At 36.6% G+C, this 19,147-nt stretch overlaps 1 protein-coding gene across 6 annotated transcripts in view; it reads left to right on the top strand.

The window, feature by feature from the left end:
- The window catches only part of pdzd2 (PDZ domain containing 2), a 174,593-nt gene extending 155,743 nt beyond the window's left edge, over positions 1-18,850 (top strand). For all 6 annotated transcript variants that reach the window (XM_015365188.2, XM_015365195.2, XM_015365215.2 and 3 more), the window contains 8 exons: positions 285-1,156; positions 2,089-2,233; positions 6,343-9,562; positions 11,804-11,921; positions 13,659-13,760; positions 15,607-15,880; positions 17,036-17,176; positions 17,922-18,850. In XM_015365188.2, coding sequence (XP_015220674.2) covers positions 285-1,156; positions 2,089-2,233; positions 6,343-9,562; positions 11,804-11,921; positions 13,659-13,760; positions 15,607-15,880; positions 17,036-17,176; positions 17,922-18,088 — 5,039 coding nt within the window. In that variant the 3' untranslated portion in view covers positions 18,089-18,850. The remainder of the gene's footprint in view (positions 1-284; positions 1,157-2,088; positions 2,234-6,342; positions 9,563-11,803; positions 11,922-13,658; positions 13,761-15,606; positions 15,881-17,035; positions 17,177-17,921) is intronic.
- The last annotated feature ends 297 nt before the right edge of the window (positions 18,851-19,147 follow it).

The raw sequence follows: 19,147 nt of genomic DNA, 5'->3' as shown, positions 1-19,147 counted from the left end.
TATTGCCAAAGGCTAGGCACAGATTATTATGATGTAATAGAGGGATAACTGTTTTATGGTTATATGTTAACAGCTCATTAATAAGTTACTGAAACAGAAGAAATAACTTGCATTTAGCGGGGAAATTAATGGGTCATGTCTTTTTTGTGTTTTGCATCATGACATCAGAAATACTAACTGCAAATACATTTTAAATGTCCATAGCCCTACATCTGTCATCCACATGTGTTAAATACTATGTGTGTCAGAGTTTTTGCACAGAACCATTTTACTCCTCTTCACAGCATTCAAGGAGCAAGTCTATGTCAGTGTGGATGCAGGCAACGTCTCTCCATCGGGCAGCGGACGAGCTTCTGTGCCCCTGAACAAGCACGTGGAGGCGGCCCGGCAGGCCAGTCTAGGAAGCAGTCCCAAATCTATCCGCAGCCCGTTGCTTAGGCAACGCCGCGTCATCTGCTATGAGGATTTGGTCAGCGATGAAGAGATTGAGCCACCACAGGTGGAGGAGACAGGAGCCATGGCTCTGTACAGAAGGACCAGGCAGGGTGGGGCGGAAGGCGAGAGAATGCCAGAGGAGGATTCTGGGATCATCATTGCCACCTCTTCGGTGGAGGTGGACGATGAAAGTCAGGATGGGGGAGAGCTGCGCAGGAACTTCAGCAGCGAGGCTCCGACACCTCTCTACGGCAGCTCCCTGGAGTCAGAGGATGGGGGAGGGGCTGAGCAGCCGCCACTGGGAACAGAGTCTCCCTTCATGCCAATTTGCTCCTTTGAATATGATGGTGGCACTGGGAGCAGCAACCTGGGGGTTAAGAAGGACCCCCACCGTGAGGGCCAGCTAGAGTCCAAGCGCTCTCCCAAACTGGAGCACAAAGCTGTGACTCGAGTTAAAAGTATGATGAGCATCGAGTGCCCCAACTTGCCTCACCGCCCCAAGAATGAGGAGCAGCAGTCCCAGGCGGGGATCAGACCTGTGGCCAGGCCCCTGCCCCACAGCAGAAAATCTGAAAGCTGCGATTGTGCTGGGGCCTACACTGTAGAAACAGTTGTCCTGCACAGGAAAGTGACAGAGTCCTTTGGCTTGGATTTGGAGATCAAGTCCTCTCCTCTGAAGGTGTTGATAACGGGTTTGAGGCCAGGAGGTGCCGCTGAGAGAGTATGCAATATTTATCTATGTTTTAAAGTGCATGTTCAATCAAGATCTGGGTTATGAGTCATTGCTTTATATAAGAAGACTTTTGAGTTCCTCATATAACATTTATTGCATAATGAATTAGTCATCAAGTGAAATCTGTCACGTCATGCTTGCTGTATTTCTCTCCCAGTGCTATCAAAGATTTACTGGTGGGAATGAAGCATTAGAAATGACTGTAACTACATTACAGTTTGTTTATTTTAGATGCTAGCAACCTTTTGTTTTATGATAATCATTCATAAAGTTTTAGTTCCACATTTATAAACCAGACATCTGATTAAAACCCCTGGGAATATTTCCTTGTGCACAACAGTGCAACAGTGAAGCATTTTTTCAGAAAACATTTTAAAAATAAACACACATTATATGTTAAAGACAGGTGCATAGATATAGAATTTCCAAAACATTCTTATTAATGTAATTGTTACTATAGTTGGAATTTCCTTTTTAAAGAATTGTTTAATATTCTGGGATTATCATTAAAATAACACAGAACAGCATTTTAAGGGTCGGAAAGCTGCAAGAATATCTGGACTCTGAATTGAAGCTGACTTTTAATGTATACTTTAGAGTCTGGATTTCTTATTATACATTACCATTTTATGATATCACGTAAAGAGTTAAATGTATGGATTTTGTTGCATTCATGAAGTATTTATCAACTGGCAAACACATTCTCAATTTAGAACTTTGCAACTGCATTGCAACACAGTTTTTGTGGATCACAAATTTAATGTTCAATTTTACTTTTTTTTTACAAAAGGAAGCAAAGTCCTGGAACCTCTCCTAAGTACATAGGTCATTTTCTTTTAATTACCACAGACCTAACCCTTTACTTGCGTTGATCTGGCATTGCTTTTCTGTATTATTCAGCTGTTTTATGATACTTTCAGGAATCTATGGGCAGACTGAGCATTGGTGATGAGATTGTATCGATTGGCAGCACCCCAATCAGCTGCTCATCGTATCAGGATGTTTGTAACCTCATGCAGAGCCTTCCAGTAGCTCTTACATTAGATGTGAAAAAGCCAGTTTCAGGTAAGAACAGATTTTTTTTTGTTCCTTCTGGTAAATATCCAGATTTACGAGACGTTAGATGATGTTTCCACTTGAAAGTTGTTGGTAGACTCAGATTTGCCTATTATAATAATAATTTAATTATAATCATTATTCTAATAATATTATTCTAAAATAGGGAATGTTGAGATTTCCACACATCATCTGAACATGAATGCAAATGATGGTTGAACCAGCAGTATCTTTTGACAACATTGCATTTACAGAAAAGTAATGTGTAAGAGGGATTTTTTTGGATAGGGACTGAAGTATTTTTTTTGTAAATCTGTGTTATTTTCCCTAAAATAGCATTGTCACATTTGTTTCTGCAGCCTGCAGGTAAGTCTGTAGGTTCTGTACATGATCTTTTTTTTTGCGCTACGTGACATGTATTTAACATCTCAGTAAAAAATATAATTAAATAACTATTAAACATTTAAATTGCATTTCAAATAAAAGGCAAAACTCAGTATGTGAGTACACAAAATATATTGCTTTTCTTACTACTATTAACAAGAAAAGCTTCTAATCCCAAATGTTCTGTAATGTTCTGATCACAGTAAATGTGATCTATCTGTAGACGTCCTGTATACTGTACTTTCCTTTCCTAAAGAGTCTGTAGTGCTCCGTTATATTCTTTTGACATTTTGACATTTTCTACATGTTGAAAAATACATTTTTGTACACCTCAGATATTGAAACTGGATTCTCCTTTATGAATTTGAGTTGATTTGAACCATGTAGAATGTTACTCATTAGAGCTACCTTTCTGTAGCAAAGATCAGCATAATAGCATTTGAGTCTATTTGGAGCCTACACGGTTGAAAATAAAGAGGTCAATCTGTCTTTCTCCATGCTGCGCAATGAAGTAGGAGCACAACAGGCTTTTCCATGCTGGCAGTACCCTTCTCCGCCAGAAAGGGAACTGCAAGCAGCTGCCTTTGTTTCAATGGTGATTATTTCATTATTTTATTCATTTATTGTGATAATAATCATTTAATATTTCTGTGTTTGTAATTGCGGTACACTATTTTCTTTCTTCTCCATCACCACTTAGGGTAAGTAAAGCAGTGTTCTGGCCTTCTCTCCAGGTATCTCTAGGGACTGGTATCAGGTGGAGGTCTTTGGCGTTAGGGTCTGATATTTTGATATCCTGCCTTCTTTATGCATTGTGTTTAAAAATATGTATTTAGGCTGCTTGTAATGTGATTTTAAATAGTGGACAGGATTTATAAAGACCTGGTAGGAAGCTGCTACAATTTTTGTGCATAGATTATTTCCAGGCTGCATTTGAGCTGAATGTATGCATTTCGTAATGAAGGTTTATGCTTTTGCATCTGTAGTCTGGGATGTCTGATGAAGGCATTGTGTTCCTCCATGAATTCTTTTAGACTCTTGCTGACATTGGCTGCTCCAGAATGTGAGGTAGTTCTGTATGCATTTTATAGTTGCTCAAAAGCCAGGTGTGTTGTGCGGTAGTTCTATCATTATTATTAGTTTTGTGTTTTGATCCCCAAGTGAAGGGAAATCTTTGCTGATAGTGTCTTTTGGTTTGAGTGATGGTTTGATGTGGTCCCTGGTAGAATTAATCTGATTTCTTTTGTTTTTAAGAAATATGGGAAGATACATTTACTTTCTCTTTTTTAAAGTTATACTTAATACCCTGTGTTGCTTTCTTTGCTGTATTGTATTGCATTCAGGAGCACAATTGTAGTATTTTTAATTAAAAATATTGGAAGACCCTCTGCTTAGTCCATGTGTAGGATTGGATCAATCTCTTCACAAAGGACCTGCCTCTGGTATCAGATATTCTGAAGATGTTGTCCCATTTGTGGAGACTCTATAACTCTATAATGGAGACCCTCCTATCCATTTAATTGAACCTTAAACGAAATAAATGTTTTATCCTCTATTTTTTTCATAACATTAATTGTTTTCATTACTAAAAAATTATATAATAACTATAAAAATACAAAACATACTGGTAGGTTAATCGGCTTCTGGAAAAATTGGCTCTAGTGTGAATGTGTGTGATTGCGTTTGTGTCTGTCTGCCCTGAGAATGACTGGTGTCCTGCCAAGGGTGTACCCCGCCCTGTATCTGTTACTTGCTCAGGTAGGCCCCAGCTCCCCCACAACCCTGAAATGGAAGTTAGAAAATGGATGGATATATAATTTTCATCTCCTGCAAAGTTTCTGGTTTCAAGTAAAATGACATTTCTAACTGTAAGAGAACATCACACAAACTGTTGGTACATGGTTGGGATGTACAGAAGACTGTGCACCATATATGAAGACTTCCTTCCTTGAATAGACAGGTTTTATTTTAAAAAAGCCAATCACCAGTTTTCTCTTGAGTGAGAAGATGAAAGTTAAGTAAAGTAAATTTATGTAATGGAGGGTTTTTCTTTTTCATAACGGGGAATTGAGAAGAGGCTGTTTTTTGCCTATATCCATGGATATCAAGGGGAAGAAGGATTTCATCAGGTTTCTTCAGTAGGCAAGCAAATAAAAAACTCCAAAGCTGTCTCCCTTACATAAGTATTGGGATATCGGACAGTATCTGCAGTGACTTAATGTCTTAATTTGTCCATGAAGATACCATTGCTATGCTGAATTTCTACTTCCATAAGCCCTTGCTAATCCATATGAGACAAAAAGAGTTTACTGCAATAAAAAATGTTATTTTATATACTTATATATTATAAGTATCTAAAAATTATTAGACTGAAAAATAATATATATATGTTTTAAATAAAAAATACATATTTTCTGAGACATAAGTATTCTATTTCCAAGAAAGCAGTACCCTGTTCTATATGTATACTTTCAGATAGATGTTCAGGAATATGCACAAAAATGTGAATGCATAGACCGTTACCTTAATCATATTCCTTTTTTACCACTGTTCAGTTGAAAACTGTTTATGGCACACATCTTCATGTACTGGACTCATTTACATTACATAAGGAAGAAAAAAACAAAAGTTAAAAGATCATTGTGATTTAATTTTTGAGTACAACCTCACAGGTCGAACAGTAAATTATCAGCAAGGAGGATCTCTGTAGGAATCACAGAAAAAATAAAGGTTACTCTGTTTTGTTTAATACAATCACAAAATATGTTTAGGCAGGAAACGTGGAAGGTTGTCAAGAAAATGTCGCTTATTGCTATTGCTATTTATTTATTACATAAGGACACGTACAGGAAGTGGAGTCTAAGTAACCCATAGATATCTACTGGGGGAATTTGATTTATGTTAAAGAATGTGTCTGGGTATTTTGAGGTCTCAAAGTTAATTGCATCTCTTTCATTAATTGCATTAATCTGCATCTGTTTCTAATAACATCTTCCATACTTTTTAAATGTCATGTGTTACATAGAAAATAAAATAACTTCTACCTTGCAATGGTGAAATAAATTGTCGAATATTTTGGAAATCCGAAGCAGTAGCTGCAAGGAAGCTAAAGAAAACTTAAAATTAAGTAAGTTAGAAAAGCTAAAATCTTAATGTTAATGTCACTGAGGTGTGCATTGGCTGTTTTCTTTGATAAAGTCCAGATGCATGTATGGAGAAAATAATATAATAAAATTTTAACTTTCATGCAAGGAGTTCATTAATTTGAAAATAATTTTTCAACCACCTGCTGTAACAAGGTCTGTCACATCCTATTGTCTGGTTTGGCTAATATAATTATGGTGATTAATAATATGAAACACATTTAACATTTAATGTTCTGGAATATGAAAACTATTTCTGACATATGAAAATCTCACAACTTCATACAGTGTATAATGTGAAGTATTTCTTCATCTAACCTTTTAAGAAAATTTAAAAAAAATTAAAGAAAATTCCTGTTTTCTTCCTTGAATGTTTTGCTGGTTTTTGTATCTAAAATTAGAGTACTTGAACCTACAATACCCAATGAAAAGAAAGATGTGTGGGTCAGTCTTCAGGAGTGTATTCGTGCAATACAGCAAAAATGTTGTTTGTATCCCTCCAGGTTTAACCACCCAGTCTTTAAATTCCTTCATTATTTTATTTGGAATATGTCTTGTAATTGAATATTATTTTTCATTTCCCCTCCACAGCTGTAGATCGATTGTCTAGCATAATTATGTCATCAAGCACCGATGGAAGTTCCAGAATGGATTCCTCCAAGACTTTCATTTCTGAGGAGAATGTTGAAGATTTGACTAGGAAAGAGCCTGTTAGTACAGAAAATGAGCTATCTACACATGAACATTTAGATTCTCAGACCTGTTTAAAAAACTGTGAAAAGACAAGCCATAAGAATGATATTCCTGTCACCTATATTGATGACTATATAACTGAACTAAGTGCAACAGATGAAGGGGTTCTTCATGCAGTGGATACAAATGCAAGCCCAGATTTATGTGAAGAAAGAAGTACTTCAAAAATATTAGATGGCAGTAAAATGCAGGAAAATGATTGCAAGTTGGGTCATTTGCAACGAAATACATTGGATTTTTCAGTTTTGGATTCTGGGAATAAAGGCCGGCTTTTGACGGTCAGTAAAACATTCTTAAATAGCTACTCCAGGAACTTCAGTAATTTGAGTGAAGACGCAACTTGTATTCCAAATGGTGTAAATGAAGAAAATGTTTCATTAGCTCCTAAATCTATGTACAGTACAGTAGATGATAGTGACTCAGAAACAGATTCTGCTACTGAAAATGGACACCATGTGGAAAAACCACATAGTCGTGATCCCAACCAGTACACGGATCTTCAGATAACAGACTCAGATGAGGAACACGTTGAGATCTGTTACAATGAAACGCATAACTCGAGCTCTCTGAACCAGTCTGAGGCACTAAAAGTTGAAGAAAGGGTTCAAAATGTAATGCCTCAGCATGAGAATTCAAACTCTCTTAGTATAAAGAAAGCACATTCCTTTGAAGCAAATCAAGAAGCGTTACCTTTTTCACTGCAAAAAAGGTCTTGCTCAAACCCGGCTTCTCTATGTCAGACAGACAAAGAAGTTCCCATTCGTTCTGAAACTTTACAATTGCAATGCACATTATCTTCTGACTCTGACAGTGCTGGAAAAAACAATGGAAATTCAGAAAGAAACCGCTTCATGAAAGATGAAGAAATGGTTTGTCCGTCCAACAGAGACATTTCCCCAGACAACCCAAGTGTGTTATCAGAAGAGAGTGGCAAAAAAGTTAACTGTTCATCTAATAAAGGGGTAGAACCTGCTTCTCCAAGTCAACGTAATGCTGGAAGCTCTGCTTGCATTCATTCAATCTCCCACAGTATCCCAAGATCTCAAGATTCTGTTTTAAAGCTTCAAACAAATTCATCAGTACCTTCGAATAAATCTAGTAATCATGTCTCATCACAAACATCTGCCCCAGTGATGAAGAACTCCCTTTATAGCAATTCCAAATCGGGAGAGGGAATTCTTACAGCACTCGCATTAAAAGACAGAGAGAAAGATAAGGCATTTCCTCTAGAAACAAAAATGGATGCTTCACAATTACAAACTATTTCCTCTAGTCCCTTACCTAGGACCTCAGGAATGAAAATGCATTATGAAAGTACCAGTTTGTCACAGACAAGTAGTAGGAGCAAACTCCAGGATAAAAGCCAGAAAGCAAACACAGCACCCAAGCTGAAGGGCTTAAGTATTAAAAGTAAAAACAAGGTACAAGATCCATCTACAACAAAACCTTCAAAGTCTGAAGGTGGTTCTCAGAAGAAACAGCAAACATCCCTCATTCAGTCTCCAAAAGTTCAACCCAAGAGAGTTTTCTTAGCATGTAGCTTAAAGACAGGTAAGCAGACAGAGAAAAATGGTACATTGCCAAAATCTTGTCAGCAGAGGCAAGACAAGAAGTCGGCTGATCTGGACACCTCCTTCAAAGATAGTTCCAAACCCAAGGTGAGTGATTCGGGTTCTGAACCACAAAGGGAAGAATTTATACCTGGTCAGGGGAATGAAGAAACAACCATATCACAAGAAAAGCAATTTTCTCAAACAGTGCCGAAACCCAAGGAACCAGCTGAAACTTTTACAACACAAAGAAGTTTCATTGAAGTGCGACTTTCATCCTCTTCCTTACCATCATCTTTAACGTCCACGCCAATTTTAGGGCGTAAGGAGACTCCTCAAAAACCTGCAGATCCTCCTATGCAGGATACAGCTTCCCAATCTTCTAAATCTATAAGTACAACAAGTTTATCCCCTAAGCATACTGTAACAAGTCTTTTAACACAGAAGGATTTGTGCAGTAGTGGAAACCAAGAAGAGTCAATACTCAGTACTCGGGAAAGACATGGCAACCCTCCTAGTCTTTATGTTAATACAGAAGAAGTTGGCACTAAAACAGACAATATAGCAGAAGAGACAACTCAACAGGGTTCAGCAAGCAACGACATCTATTTTATCCACAGCCAGTCCATTGATGTTTTTAAAAGTCCTACAAAAATGGAAATTGATGAGCAAGTCAAGGCAGTCAGGTCCAGGCAGGAGGTTATGAAGTCCGACAGAAAAAGTTACTCCATTGAAACTAGTGCTCCCCCAGACCACAACTCTTTTTCTGTTAGACAAAGAATCAAGTCTTTTGAGAACCTGGCCAGTTTTGACAAACCAGTTATTCGGACCATTGATATTCAGTCCTATGCTGCCACTTCCAAACCTCTGATGTGTAGGAGGTCCTTAGGGTATGTAGTGCCAACAAGTGTCCATTCAATGGATGGTTGTCGCTCCTTGAGAAGGAGTTTAAGCTCCTGTGCTGACAATTCCAGTGAAGCTCCAGTTAATTCTCCACAGCATCTGAGGAAATCTCCATCCAGTATGGCTCTGTTAAATTTTGAAACACCAACTACAAAGAATCCCATGGAATCAAATGCAGAAGAGAAGGCTATGAGTGTTGTACCGGAAAGTGAGTATGTCAGCATACCACAAACTCCTCCTGTAACCAGAATCAGGAACATAAGGGATCGCTCTGGCTTGTCTCGCTCCAGACTAAGAGAACTCAGGGCATTAAGTATGCCTGACCTTGACAAGCTTTGCACTGAGGATTTTTCCAATGAAACTGGCATTGCTACTTTCAAAACTGAACTTGAAGTCACACCGAGGAGGTGCCTAGGGAACCCGGCAGAAGGTCTTAATAATTTGCACTCTGTAGCCTCCAGTGGTTCAGATGTCATGAAAGTGACTGAAAGCACATTGTCTGGTTTCACCAGAAATGTGGGGAACCATGGATTGGGCTTTGATGAAGAACCTTCTCAGAAAAAGGCCCATGAGGCAGAGTCTTCAGATAAGAGCTGGTCAGTCAGGTGAGTGGGATGGATGTTTATATTATCTATATTTTTATATTCCATATTCAGTTACATATATCTGAAGTGCTAGTGAGCCTTCTCCCTTATGCTGACCAGTTTTAGATTGCAACACATTATTGTTTTTCTCAGGAAAATGAATATCAAATTCCACCCAGACAGTACCCTCATTAATTCATCAGTACCCAATATGGAAAACTTCAGCTTTTAGATTTTGTGAAAGTTTACTTTCATAATGTAAGATAACCTGGATATTTACAATGGAAAAGAAGTAAACCTCTTGAGGTATGACATTGAAATGACCCAGAACAGATTTGGAAAGTACTGTGTTTTGGCTCAGGAAAATTCATTGCAAGGAAGCAGTCTGGAAAAACATTAAACAATATCCATTATTTCAAAATGTTTGAAAATTGTGGTTTGGACAAAAGTATATCTGTATTTATTAGACTTGTTTTTTAATCATCATAGAGTGGGGTTACTGTTTCATCATTATGAGTGGGATGAATGTTTCAGTTCACACACTCAGTACTGCTGACAAAACAATTCTGTAAATATGCACATTCCTGATCTCCTGAACAAACATGGAATTCTTTGTACATTGCAAGATTTTGTAATAAAAAATGGTTTACAGTTTAAAGGAAATCTTGATCAGGACTGGAAACGCTTAACAATGTAGTTAAGGAGATCAAAGCCTTAAAATGTTTTTTAAAGTTTAACGAATTGTGTTACTGAAAATAATTGCTCAAGTTTGCCAAGCATCAGTTACAAGAATTTCTACAAGTTTTTGTGCTAGTGTGAACAATGTGTTAAAGTTCTAATCAGCTGTATCCCCTCATACTTACAAAGAGCTCTGGGTTTAAACAGTTCATCGACTACTCACACTGGTCAAAATATTAGGAACCTGCACAGAATGTGTTGTGCGCAACAGGAAATACTTGAACTTGGAATTGTAGGTATTCCGTAATGTCTTTTCAAGACTTTTTTTAAAGGACTGCTTGCAGTCGAGGTTGTGGTCATGATAAAGATCTGTGGGATTCAGGTACACATTCCACTATCATTAAGTTGTCACATGCTTCCTAAGCCAGCAAAAAAATACAGGTCACTAAGAGAGTTTGTTTTGAGCAGTAGAGTGTATAGAGGGTGTTTTTGTCGGACCTCAGAGGGCAGTTATGAGTATTTAGCTATTTAGATGATAAACACTAGTAGAAAAGTAGTAGTAGAAAAACCACAGAATTTGCGTTTCTGCATGCATTGAGTTAAGCCTGCTTTTTTGCTGGCAAAATCAGTGAATATAGATACCAGTTTAGTTATTGAATACCAGTGAACAACATATTTTCTTTGGTTAATGTTACTGCTCTGGGACCTACTGTATTTGCCTGAACTCTGGAAATTACCATTTCATGCTCATAAGCCAGATGGCTTGAGTTGATATGAGAGTACGCCAGGCCACAGAAAACTTGAAAATTCTTGACCAAGCCAGTGTGGCTGCAACAACCTGGGAAAAAAGAACAAACACCAGCTAGAGGACTAGGATTTGGCAAACTATAGGTATTGCTTTTAGTTGTTAATGTAATCACCATTTCCATTACCCTGACATATAGGCACAAGTATGGGTTTTAACAGTATATGAAAAATGAATCATTTAACTGTTGATACTTTATAGTAAATGTATGTTCATACATAATTAATATTTATTAAGGAAAACAATTTGAATTAATGTAGAATATGCTATGAATGTATTAACTTCATTTGCTTTTAACATGCACTTAATAAGAAATGGATTGCTTCATGCAAAAATGCTTCACAATATCAAGACATTTTATATTTAAGATATTTGAGGAGAAAGGTTTACCCTTAAGCTTTCTTTTATAAGCTTTCTTATATGAAAAAAAAAACAAAAGTTGTCTATACAATACTAAAACTGTGAAGAGTATTCACTGCAATATTGATGGGCATGCATTATTACATTCAAAATTCTTGCCTAATAAATGGATATGAGGTAATAGAAAAATTTTCATTTTGGCTTTTTTAAAATATATTAATTTCTTTTCACTATTTCTATATCCTGTGAATATAAAGAGTCTTATATAAGATAACCACAATTTGTACAGTATGTCTATCGATTTCATAGTCAGCTGTGACAAAGTCCATCATTTAATGTCCAGGTGTTGTTGTTTTTTAAACTTGAGAGATTGTGATGTTTTTACTTTTAAGGAATTTTTATTTTTTATTTTCTTTTAGTTTAAGGGAGTTATCCATCTCCACCATTGATCAAAACAAGCTGCAGAGTATTCTCACCTCTGTGAAGGATAAACTAGATGTGTGGACCCTAATTCAGGAAGCCAAGACTCAGGCAGAGGTAAACAGAACACAAGACTATGGCTAACATCTATACTACATCTCACACAACAATGAATCTTATTCTAATAATATCTTTTGAGAATCTTTTGTTTTTTTTCTCCTTATGAATTAGCCCCCCAAAACGTACCTTAAACTTCCCTACCAGATCATCTTGTATCATGTGCTCTTGGTTGTGAGCAATATGGAAACATCAAAAAAGTGAAACATTTTTCACAAATGTTAGCTGGAAAACCACAGAGTCAGCTTATTCAATGTGTCTTGCATCCCTTTAATTATCCTTGGTAGTCATATTTTTATGAAGTGGAATATCAGGACCGTTAAGTGACTTGTACCAGACCCACAATGTTATGGAGAACTACCACAAGACAAAGATTAATTGGACCCTTTTCTTCGTTTTGTTTAAATTACCAAACTTTGAGCTTACGTAAACCTCCATCATACCTGCTCTTATTATTGATTGTTTGAAACTGTAAAATTCAGAGCTTTTCTTCTTATCTTTGGAGCTTGGTTAACTATGAAATAAACAGAACAAATAAGCTTTTGCATCTCTGTCATTGTAACCTTTCAGTTAAAAGTGACAAATTAGAGGAACCATTCATCCCATCTTACTTGTTTGATTGTTAGTAGATTGATTGATCAGTATCTAGTACATCTGTTTCTTTACGGAAACTAGTGTATCGTCTTCAACCATATGGCTGGGTAGATTGTTCTAGACTTAGTCACAACACTTGGACTGGTCCTTGAATTAATTCCTTCAAGTTGAACATAAACAGTGCCTAAACTAACATGCCTTTGAATTGAAGACTTATTATATCCAGGGTGACTATCAAATCCCTGCTTTCAGCAGAGGAATACTTGTGCATACATGCGCTGCCGGTTATAATAACAGGAGATCCAAGCTGAGTGCATTTGAATTGACTGAAACAAAACTTAATGTCAAAAGTTAATGCATAATTACCAATGGCAAGTGTTTATTGGATTCCTCCATAACCTAAAGAGTAATAGATAGTAATAACAAAAAGATTATTTCTGTACCTTTTTATCATTCCTAAAAAAATCTACCTTTCTTTGAAGTAAATATTACACAACAAAGAAATAAACTGACAATTTGCTATATTCATATTCGCTTCAAGTGTGAAACACTGAGAATGTCATTACATTATACTTCATTGTATAATTCCTATTTATTTAAAGGTTACTAACAATGGGATGCCTCACTATTGTATATGTGGAGAAGTGAATTAACTATTAATTAACTATTAATTAAAACGATACCAATTACAACTTGCACATAGACAGTTTAGGACACTAGTAAAACAGCAATGTAATAAGGAAGTGAGTGTTAATCAGATTAACCAGAGAAAACCCATTCCAATGCATGGAGAACCTGCAGACTCCTCACAGAATGTGCCCCAGCCTGTAATCAAACCCAATAGCTTAGAATAATCAACTATTACTACATCACAGAATAAAGCCAATGTATAAAACGTAGGTTTTAATTTAGATTTGAAGTGCTAACAGTGTAACTATCCCTTATGTCCTTCAGAGAACTCTTAAATCAAGTAAGTGAAAAATAGAAAAACAGTGAGTCACTGAAGAGTCATTATTTTTGTTTTTGTTATAAATATTGTAGTTAGTCATTTTTGATCCTGAAAGAAGATAAGTTAAAAAGAGTGTCATGCAAGAGCTATTTTGTGGTCTGTTTTTTATGTTGTTTTTTTCCCTGTTCTCACAGGTTAAAGATGATATTTACTTTGTGGTCTTGATAAAAGAAGAAGGTGCTGGTTTAGGCTTCAGTATTGCTGGGGGAGTTGATTTGGAGCAGAAATCAATAACTGTAAGTGACTCATGCGTAACCGGGTGTGCATATGTATGATTCAATGTGTTAGTGTGGCTGTCCGGTATTGGTGAATTTTGTTTGAACATTGTGTTATACTAAAGTACTTGGTGTACTTGGTAAATTCCAAGAATCAATATTCTGCTAGTGTCGGATGGGCTTATCATATTAGGGAATTTGGGGATATTTTTGTAAATGTCTTCTTGGATTTACAGAGAGCCAAACTGTAACATGATTTCTAGTTTTTAGTAGGTTCATTATACCTTTTTTTAAATAGCAGCTCAAATGGAATAAAGGGGAACTGCAACACTCTTTTTATGTTCTGGGGTTAGAAAGAATCTGCATTGATGAGTGCATTTCAAGCCACAATAAAAGTTAAATGTACACAATAACTTATAAAACCCCTAACATCACAACATTTCCAAGTATGCACAGTGCCATGTTTGCGATTCACAACAAGGCAACAAAACTTCCCATGAAGTGAATCGGCCCTATTACATTGTAAACAAGCTGAATGGATTTTTTTGCAGGTGTTACAGGTCTTTGTTGGTATGAATATTATTTACAGTATGTAATCACCAGCATTTTCTTTTACTGGGTGATTTGACTTAAAGATGCTGTGGGTTTCATTGTCCATGTTATTTAGTATATATATATATGTGTGTCTATTTGGCAACCCAGTTTCATATTCATTGTTCTAAGGATGACACTGAAATTTCTATACTGACTAAACCTACAGCGTTCATGCTAGAAAATTATCTGATGTAGTAATATATAGATTCAATTGCTTATCTCAAGAGACCTTAACTTCTTTTTTAGTATTACCTGCTTTACCATTATAATAGTTTTACCATTATAATAGTATTACCATTATAAGAGATCACATCAATTTCGTGTATTAGGAATTGTCTTTTCACTTACCCCAACTTGCTCTCCATGAGACACACAGACAGGGAGAGAAGCTTGGGGTCAGAGTGCAGGGTCAGAAATTTTATACAGCACCCCTGGAGCATTTGGGGTTAAGGGCCTTGCTCAGGGGCCCAACACAGTAGGATTCCTCTGCTGGTTACAAGATACGAACTGGCAACCTTCCAGCCACAGAAACAGATCCCTAGCCACCGATCCATTGCACCACCACCATTATACCTCATATTATATAATTACTTTTTTATGTTTGACAGTTGGTGAAATGCATGTATGTGAAAGGATTAACGTAGATGTCTTATGAATATAGTTTTACCCGTTCCTAAATTTTATATGCAAAAAAATATTCTTTGGCTCCCCTGTAAGTTGAAAAGTGGAATTGCAAGCTTTGAAATAGTTTAAAGAAAGCTGTTATGCATTGAAAGGAACCTGGCTTGCCAGAGGCCTTGTTTAAATAAAATGAGTAAATTTACACAAAGATAACTTTTCAGTGTATTTTATGTGTATACAGTGATAGGTCATAATAGGAAATATCCTGTGAATACAAAGGGTGAAATGGGACTTAAAAAGTGAAAATCTTAAATATAATGATTATTATGTTATAGAGATTATTTTTTTTTAAATAAACCAATCCAGAATGTTTTTCCCTAGGTCACTTGTTGGGATGGGCCCGATTGGGTGTACTGGACAAACAGGCACTGCTGGATAAAGTAGCTCCTTAGTACTTGTGTATTAGCTGCAGTAGAATGGTAACACTAAAATTATTCATTACAAATAGGATAGAATATGAATAAGTGATACACTTTATAAAAAACTTAAAATTTTCCGTGTCTGATAAGGTAACACACTGACCAAATTCATTTTATCATTTAGTTTTTACTCGTTTGAAACTCAGCTCTGTGCTATTTTGTGTGTCAAACAGGTTCACCGAGTGTTCTTGCGTGGAGTAGCGAGTCTGGAAGGCACCATTCAACGTGGGGATAACATTATCTCAATCAATGGAACTTCCTTAGGAGGTTTCTCCCACGGAGAGGCTCTGTCTGTGCTCCACCAGGCCCGGCTACCAAGGCATGCTGTGGTCATTATCAAGAAAGGAAAGGACACTGAACCCATGTCTCCCAGACAGGAAGTGGCCTGTGTTACAGGAAGGCGTTCACAATCCACAAGAGATGTTGCCGTAACAGAAACAGGAACAGGTGGGGGATCAAGCCAGCAATACATCCGCTGTGAATTTAAAAATTTCATGAATTCTTCTCTCAATTCTTGACAACAACTGTACTGTAAATAATTGCTGCCTTTCAGTGGAAAAAATCATTTAAATAGTTTTGAACCAGGATAATGCAAGTCTATGTACTGAGTAAACTGATGCAACATCTCTTCATTTTTAAAATTTCCCTTAGTTATTAATAATAATGTTATTTATATGTTCTCATTAAACAGCTTTCCAATGAGGTGATCTTCACATTTTACATTAAGAAAATATATCCCCAAAATGTGCTTTCAATAAATGCATACTGTATGTCATATGCACACACTGACAATCAAGGAAATAATATAAGTGTAAGAGTATTTTTGAGAAGTGTAATAGATCTCTGGTCATTAAAAATTCCAGGACATTTCTTGAAAAGAGTAGGGGTGTAACCCCGGCGTCCTGAACAAATTTCCCATTGGCCCTTACCAATCATGGCCTCCTAATAATCCCCATCTATGAATTGGCTTCATTACTCTGCTCTCCTCCCCACTGATAGCTGATGTGTGGTGAGCATTCTGGTGCACTATGGCTGCCGTCATATCATCCAGGTGGGGCTGCACATTGGTGGTAGTGGAGGGAAGTTCCCATTACCTGTAAAGCACTTTAAATGGAGTGTCCAGAAAAGCGCTATATAAGTGTAAGCAATAATTATTATTAATTATTAGATCTGAGGGAGGACACATTCATGTCCACTAAAACAAACTGCAATAAAGACATACTCAAATAAATCTATCATTCAGAGTCTGAATTGAAATACAAAGATGGTAACTTTCTTTTTTTTGTATTTCTTTTCCATATTGTATTTGATATTGTTTATAAATAAATGTATCTAACCATAGCAGGTCTACTGATAACCCTTCCAAACCACCCCATTACAGAATTGGGTTTAATAATTAGGTTTTGTATCTAAGTAATAATTATCAGGACAAATGCAAAACTGCACTATAACTGTTGGTAGCTTTGCTGGTTGTATTCTTTATTGGAGTGGCAAGGACTGAAGGTGCCACAAGATGAATATCCATGATGGTACCTTCTCTTTGAACGAGCTGATATCACCATCCAAAAATGCACAACACTACTAATTAATGTACATTTACAGATGCAGGCCTGGATATGTCTATGGATGGTGCTGTGACTGTAGAGCTCCAGAAAACATCGGCAGGCCTCGGTTTCAGCTTGGATGGAGGAAAAGCTTCCGTGCATGGGGACAGACCTCTTAACATCAAACGAATATTCAAAGGTACTGTGCCACACTGCTCACGAGCTAAAGGTCACCAGTGCTGCCATTGCTTCTGATGCAAAGGGTACAGGTCATTACCGTGTGAATAGTGACAACTGACAACTGTGCAAATATTAGTCTGTAGTGTCTGATGAATTTGCTAAAATATTAGCCTTTAATCCTGCAAGAAAACAGCAGATGATGAAAGTAAAAAAATACAACTTTCCATATACCATTTCCAAATGTGCCCATCTTAACATCAAATGAGGTTACTGGGCTCATCATTGGGCAAAAGCACTGCCTGTTGATGTTGAAACAAATAGCTCATTTTGTAGTTCAAACAGGCAAGGTAACTTTCACTTCCTGAAATTTAAAGGCTGCATTTTACATGTGACCTATAGATGGAGACATTCTCAAAGCATAATGAAGGATTGCAGAAATCTTTTCATCTGTAATGTCCACACTTAAAAAAAAAAGTCAATTCCTTCAGGACAAAATGTTGTATTAACAATTCACGTTAATTGAATTATTTCATCTCTAGTGTTGATATTGTCAGAGGAAAAACATTTTTTTTGGAAAAAACTAAATATAAAATGGTTTGAAGTTCAAATTTGCCTGATGACTCCGTTCTTTATTGATGCCCATCTTTGAATGGGCAAATAATTATGTGCCTTCAACTTTGCATATTCTTCAGATAATATTTTCAAGCATGCATCTTGACCCCTGACCTTTTAATGTGCTAAAACAAATCCTGTGTTGCCCACAGGCGGCGCTGCTGAGTTATCTGGAGCTATAGAGGTTGGAGATGAGGTCTTGGCCATCAATGGACGATCCCTGCAAGGCCTCATGCACTATGATGCCTGGAACATTATCAAGTCGGTCACAGAAGGACCAGTTCAGCTGCTTATAAGAAAGCCTAAAACAGCTGTATGACAATAGCCCCACTTTATATTCTGTATATATTAGTTTGCAATGAAATCAAAACTTGTTTGTGCCATAACATGGGAGACTGATCAATTATGTAAATAAGAGACTTTTATAACTAAACAAATAATCATATTTGCTATTGTAAATATATAAATACACCTGTGTGTATTATGTATATATTCTTGTTTACACAGATTCTTTTCCAGAACGTCGGTAGAGTTAGCTCTGTTTTTATAAAAATCTTGACAGAAACCAGTAATCATCTGATCTGTCTGAATATTAAGGATATTAAATAACAGCTTATGCAAGTCCCCAGTTCAAGTGTTTTTAAATACAATCACTTAACCAACCTGTACCACTGTCTTTGGAAATTACACAAGAAAAGATATGCACTGAACCAATTCATAATTTCACTGAGGTGTATCATGCATAATGCAAATAGATATCAGTGCTTTTCAATTTGACACTGAACAAAATTGCATTTGTGATAAAGGTGTGTGAATTTGATCTATCATAGCACTGTCAGACCCAATAAGAGTTTATTTGAATTTTGAAAATGAGTCTTTTTACCACCACAATGATAAATATTACACTCAGCTATATAGAATTTTTAAACGTTTTGTAATCCAAGCCACTTTTTTACATATTGAGTGCATCTTCTGTTAACAAATGTGATGTGATTTTCCTCATCTTAATTTAGGTTAATCAATCCAACAGTGAGAACAAACTTACTCAGAGGCAGCAAAGAAACAAGTATAGGTTTATTTCCTGCTGAAAAGAGAAGAAAAGAGACACAATGTTACGGCTGTGGAGCCTTCTTTGGGTGTGAGAAAACGGTGGAAGGCTCCACAGCCGTAACATTATGTCTCTTTTCTTCTCTTTTCAGCAGGAAATAAACCTATACTTGTCACTTTGCAGCCTACGCATACTGACGCAGCTCCCTACTTGACTTACTCAGAGGCATGTTACTCTACATTGTTGGTCTCTTTTAAAAGCAGGGCGCCTTTGCTGCTGTGTTAATTTTTGCTTTTTGTATATGGGGATTTGCTATGTTTGAAAATCATT

The sequence above is a fragment of the Lepisosteus oculatus genome, chromosome 3 (genome assembly GCF_040954835.1).
Source record: "Lepisosteus oculatus isolate fLepOcu1 chromosome 3, fLepOcu1.hap2, whole genome shotgun sequence".
Classification (NCBI taxonomy): Eukaryota; Metazoa; Chordata; class Actinopteri; order Semionotiformes; family Lepisosteidae; genus Lepisosteus; species Lepisosteus oculatus.
This window is presented reverse-complemented; position numbering and strand designations above follow the sequence as displayed.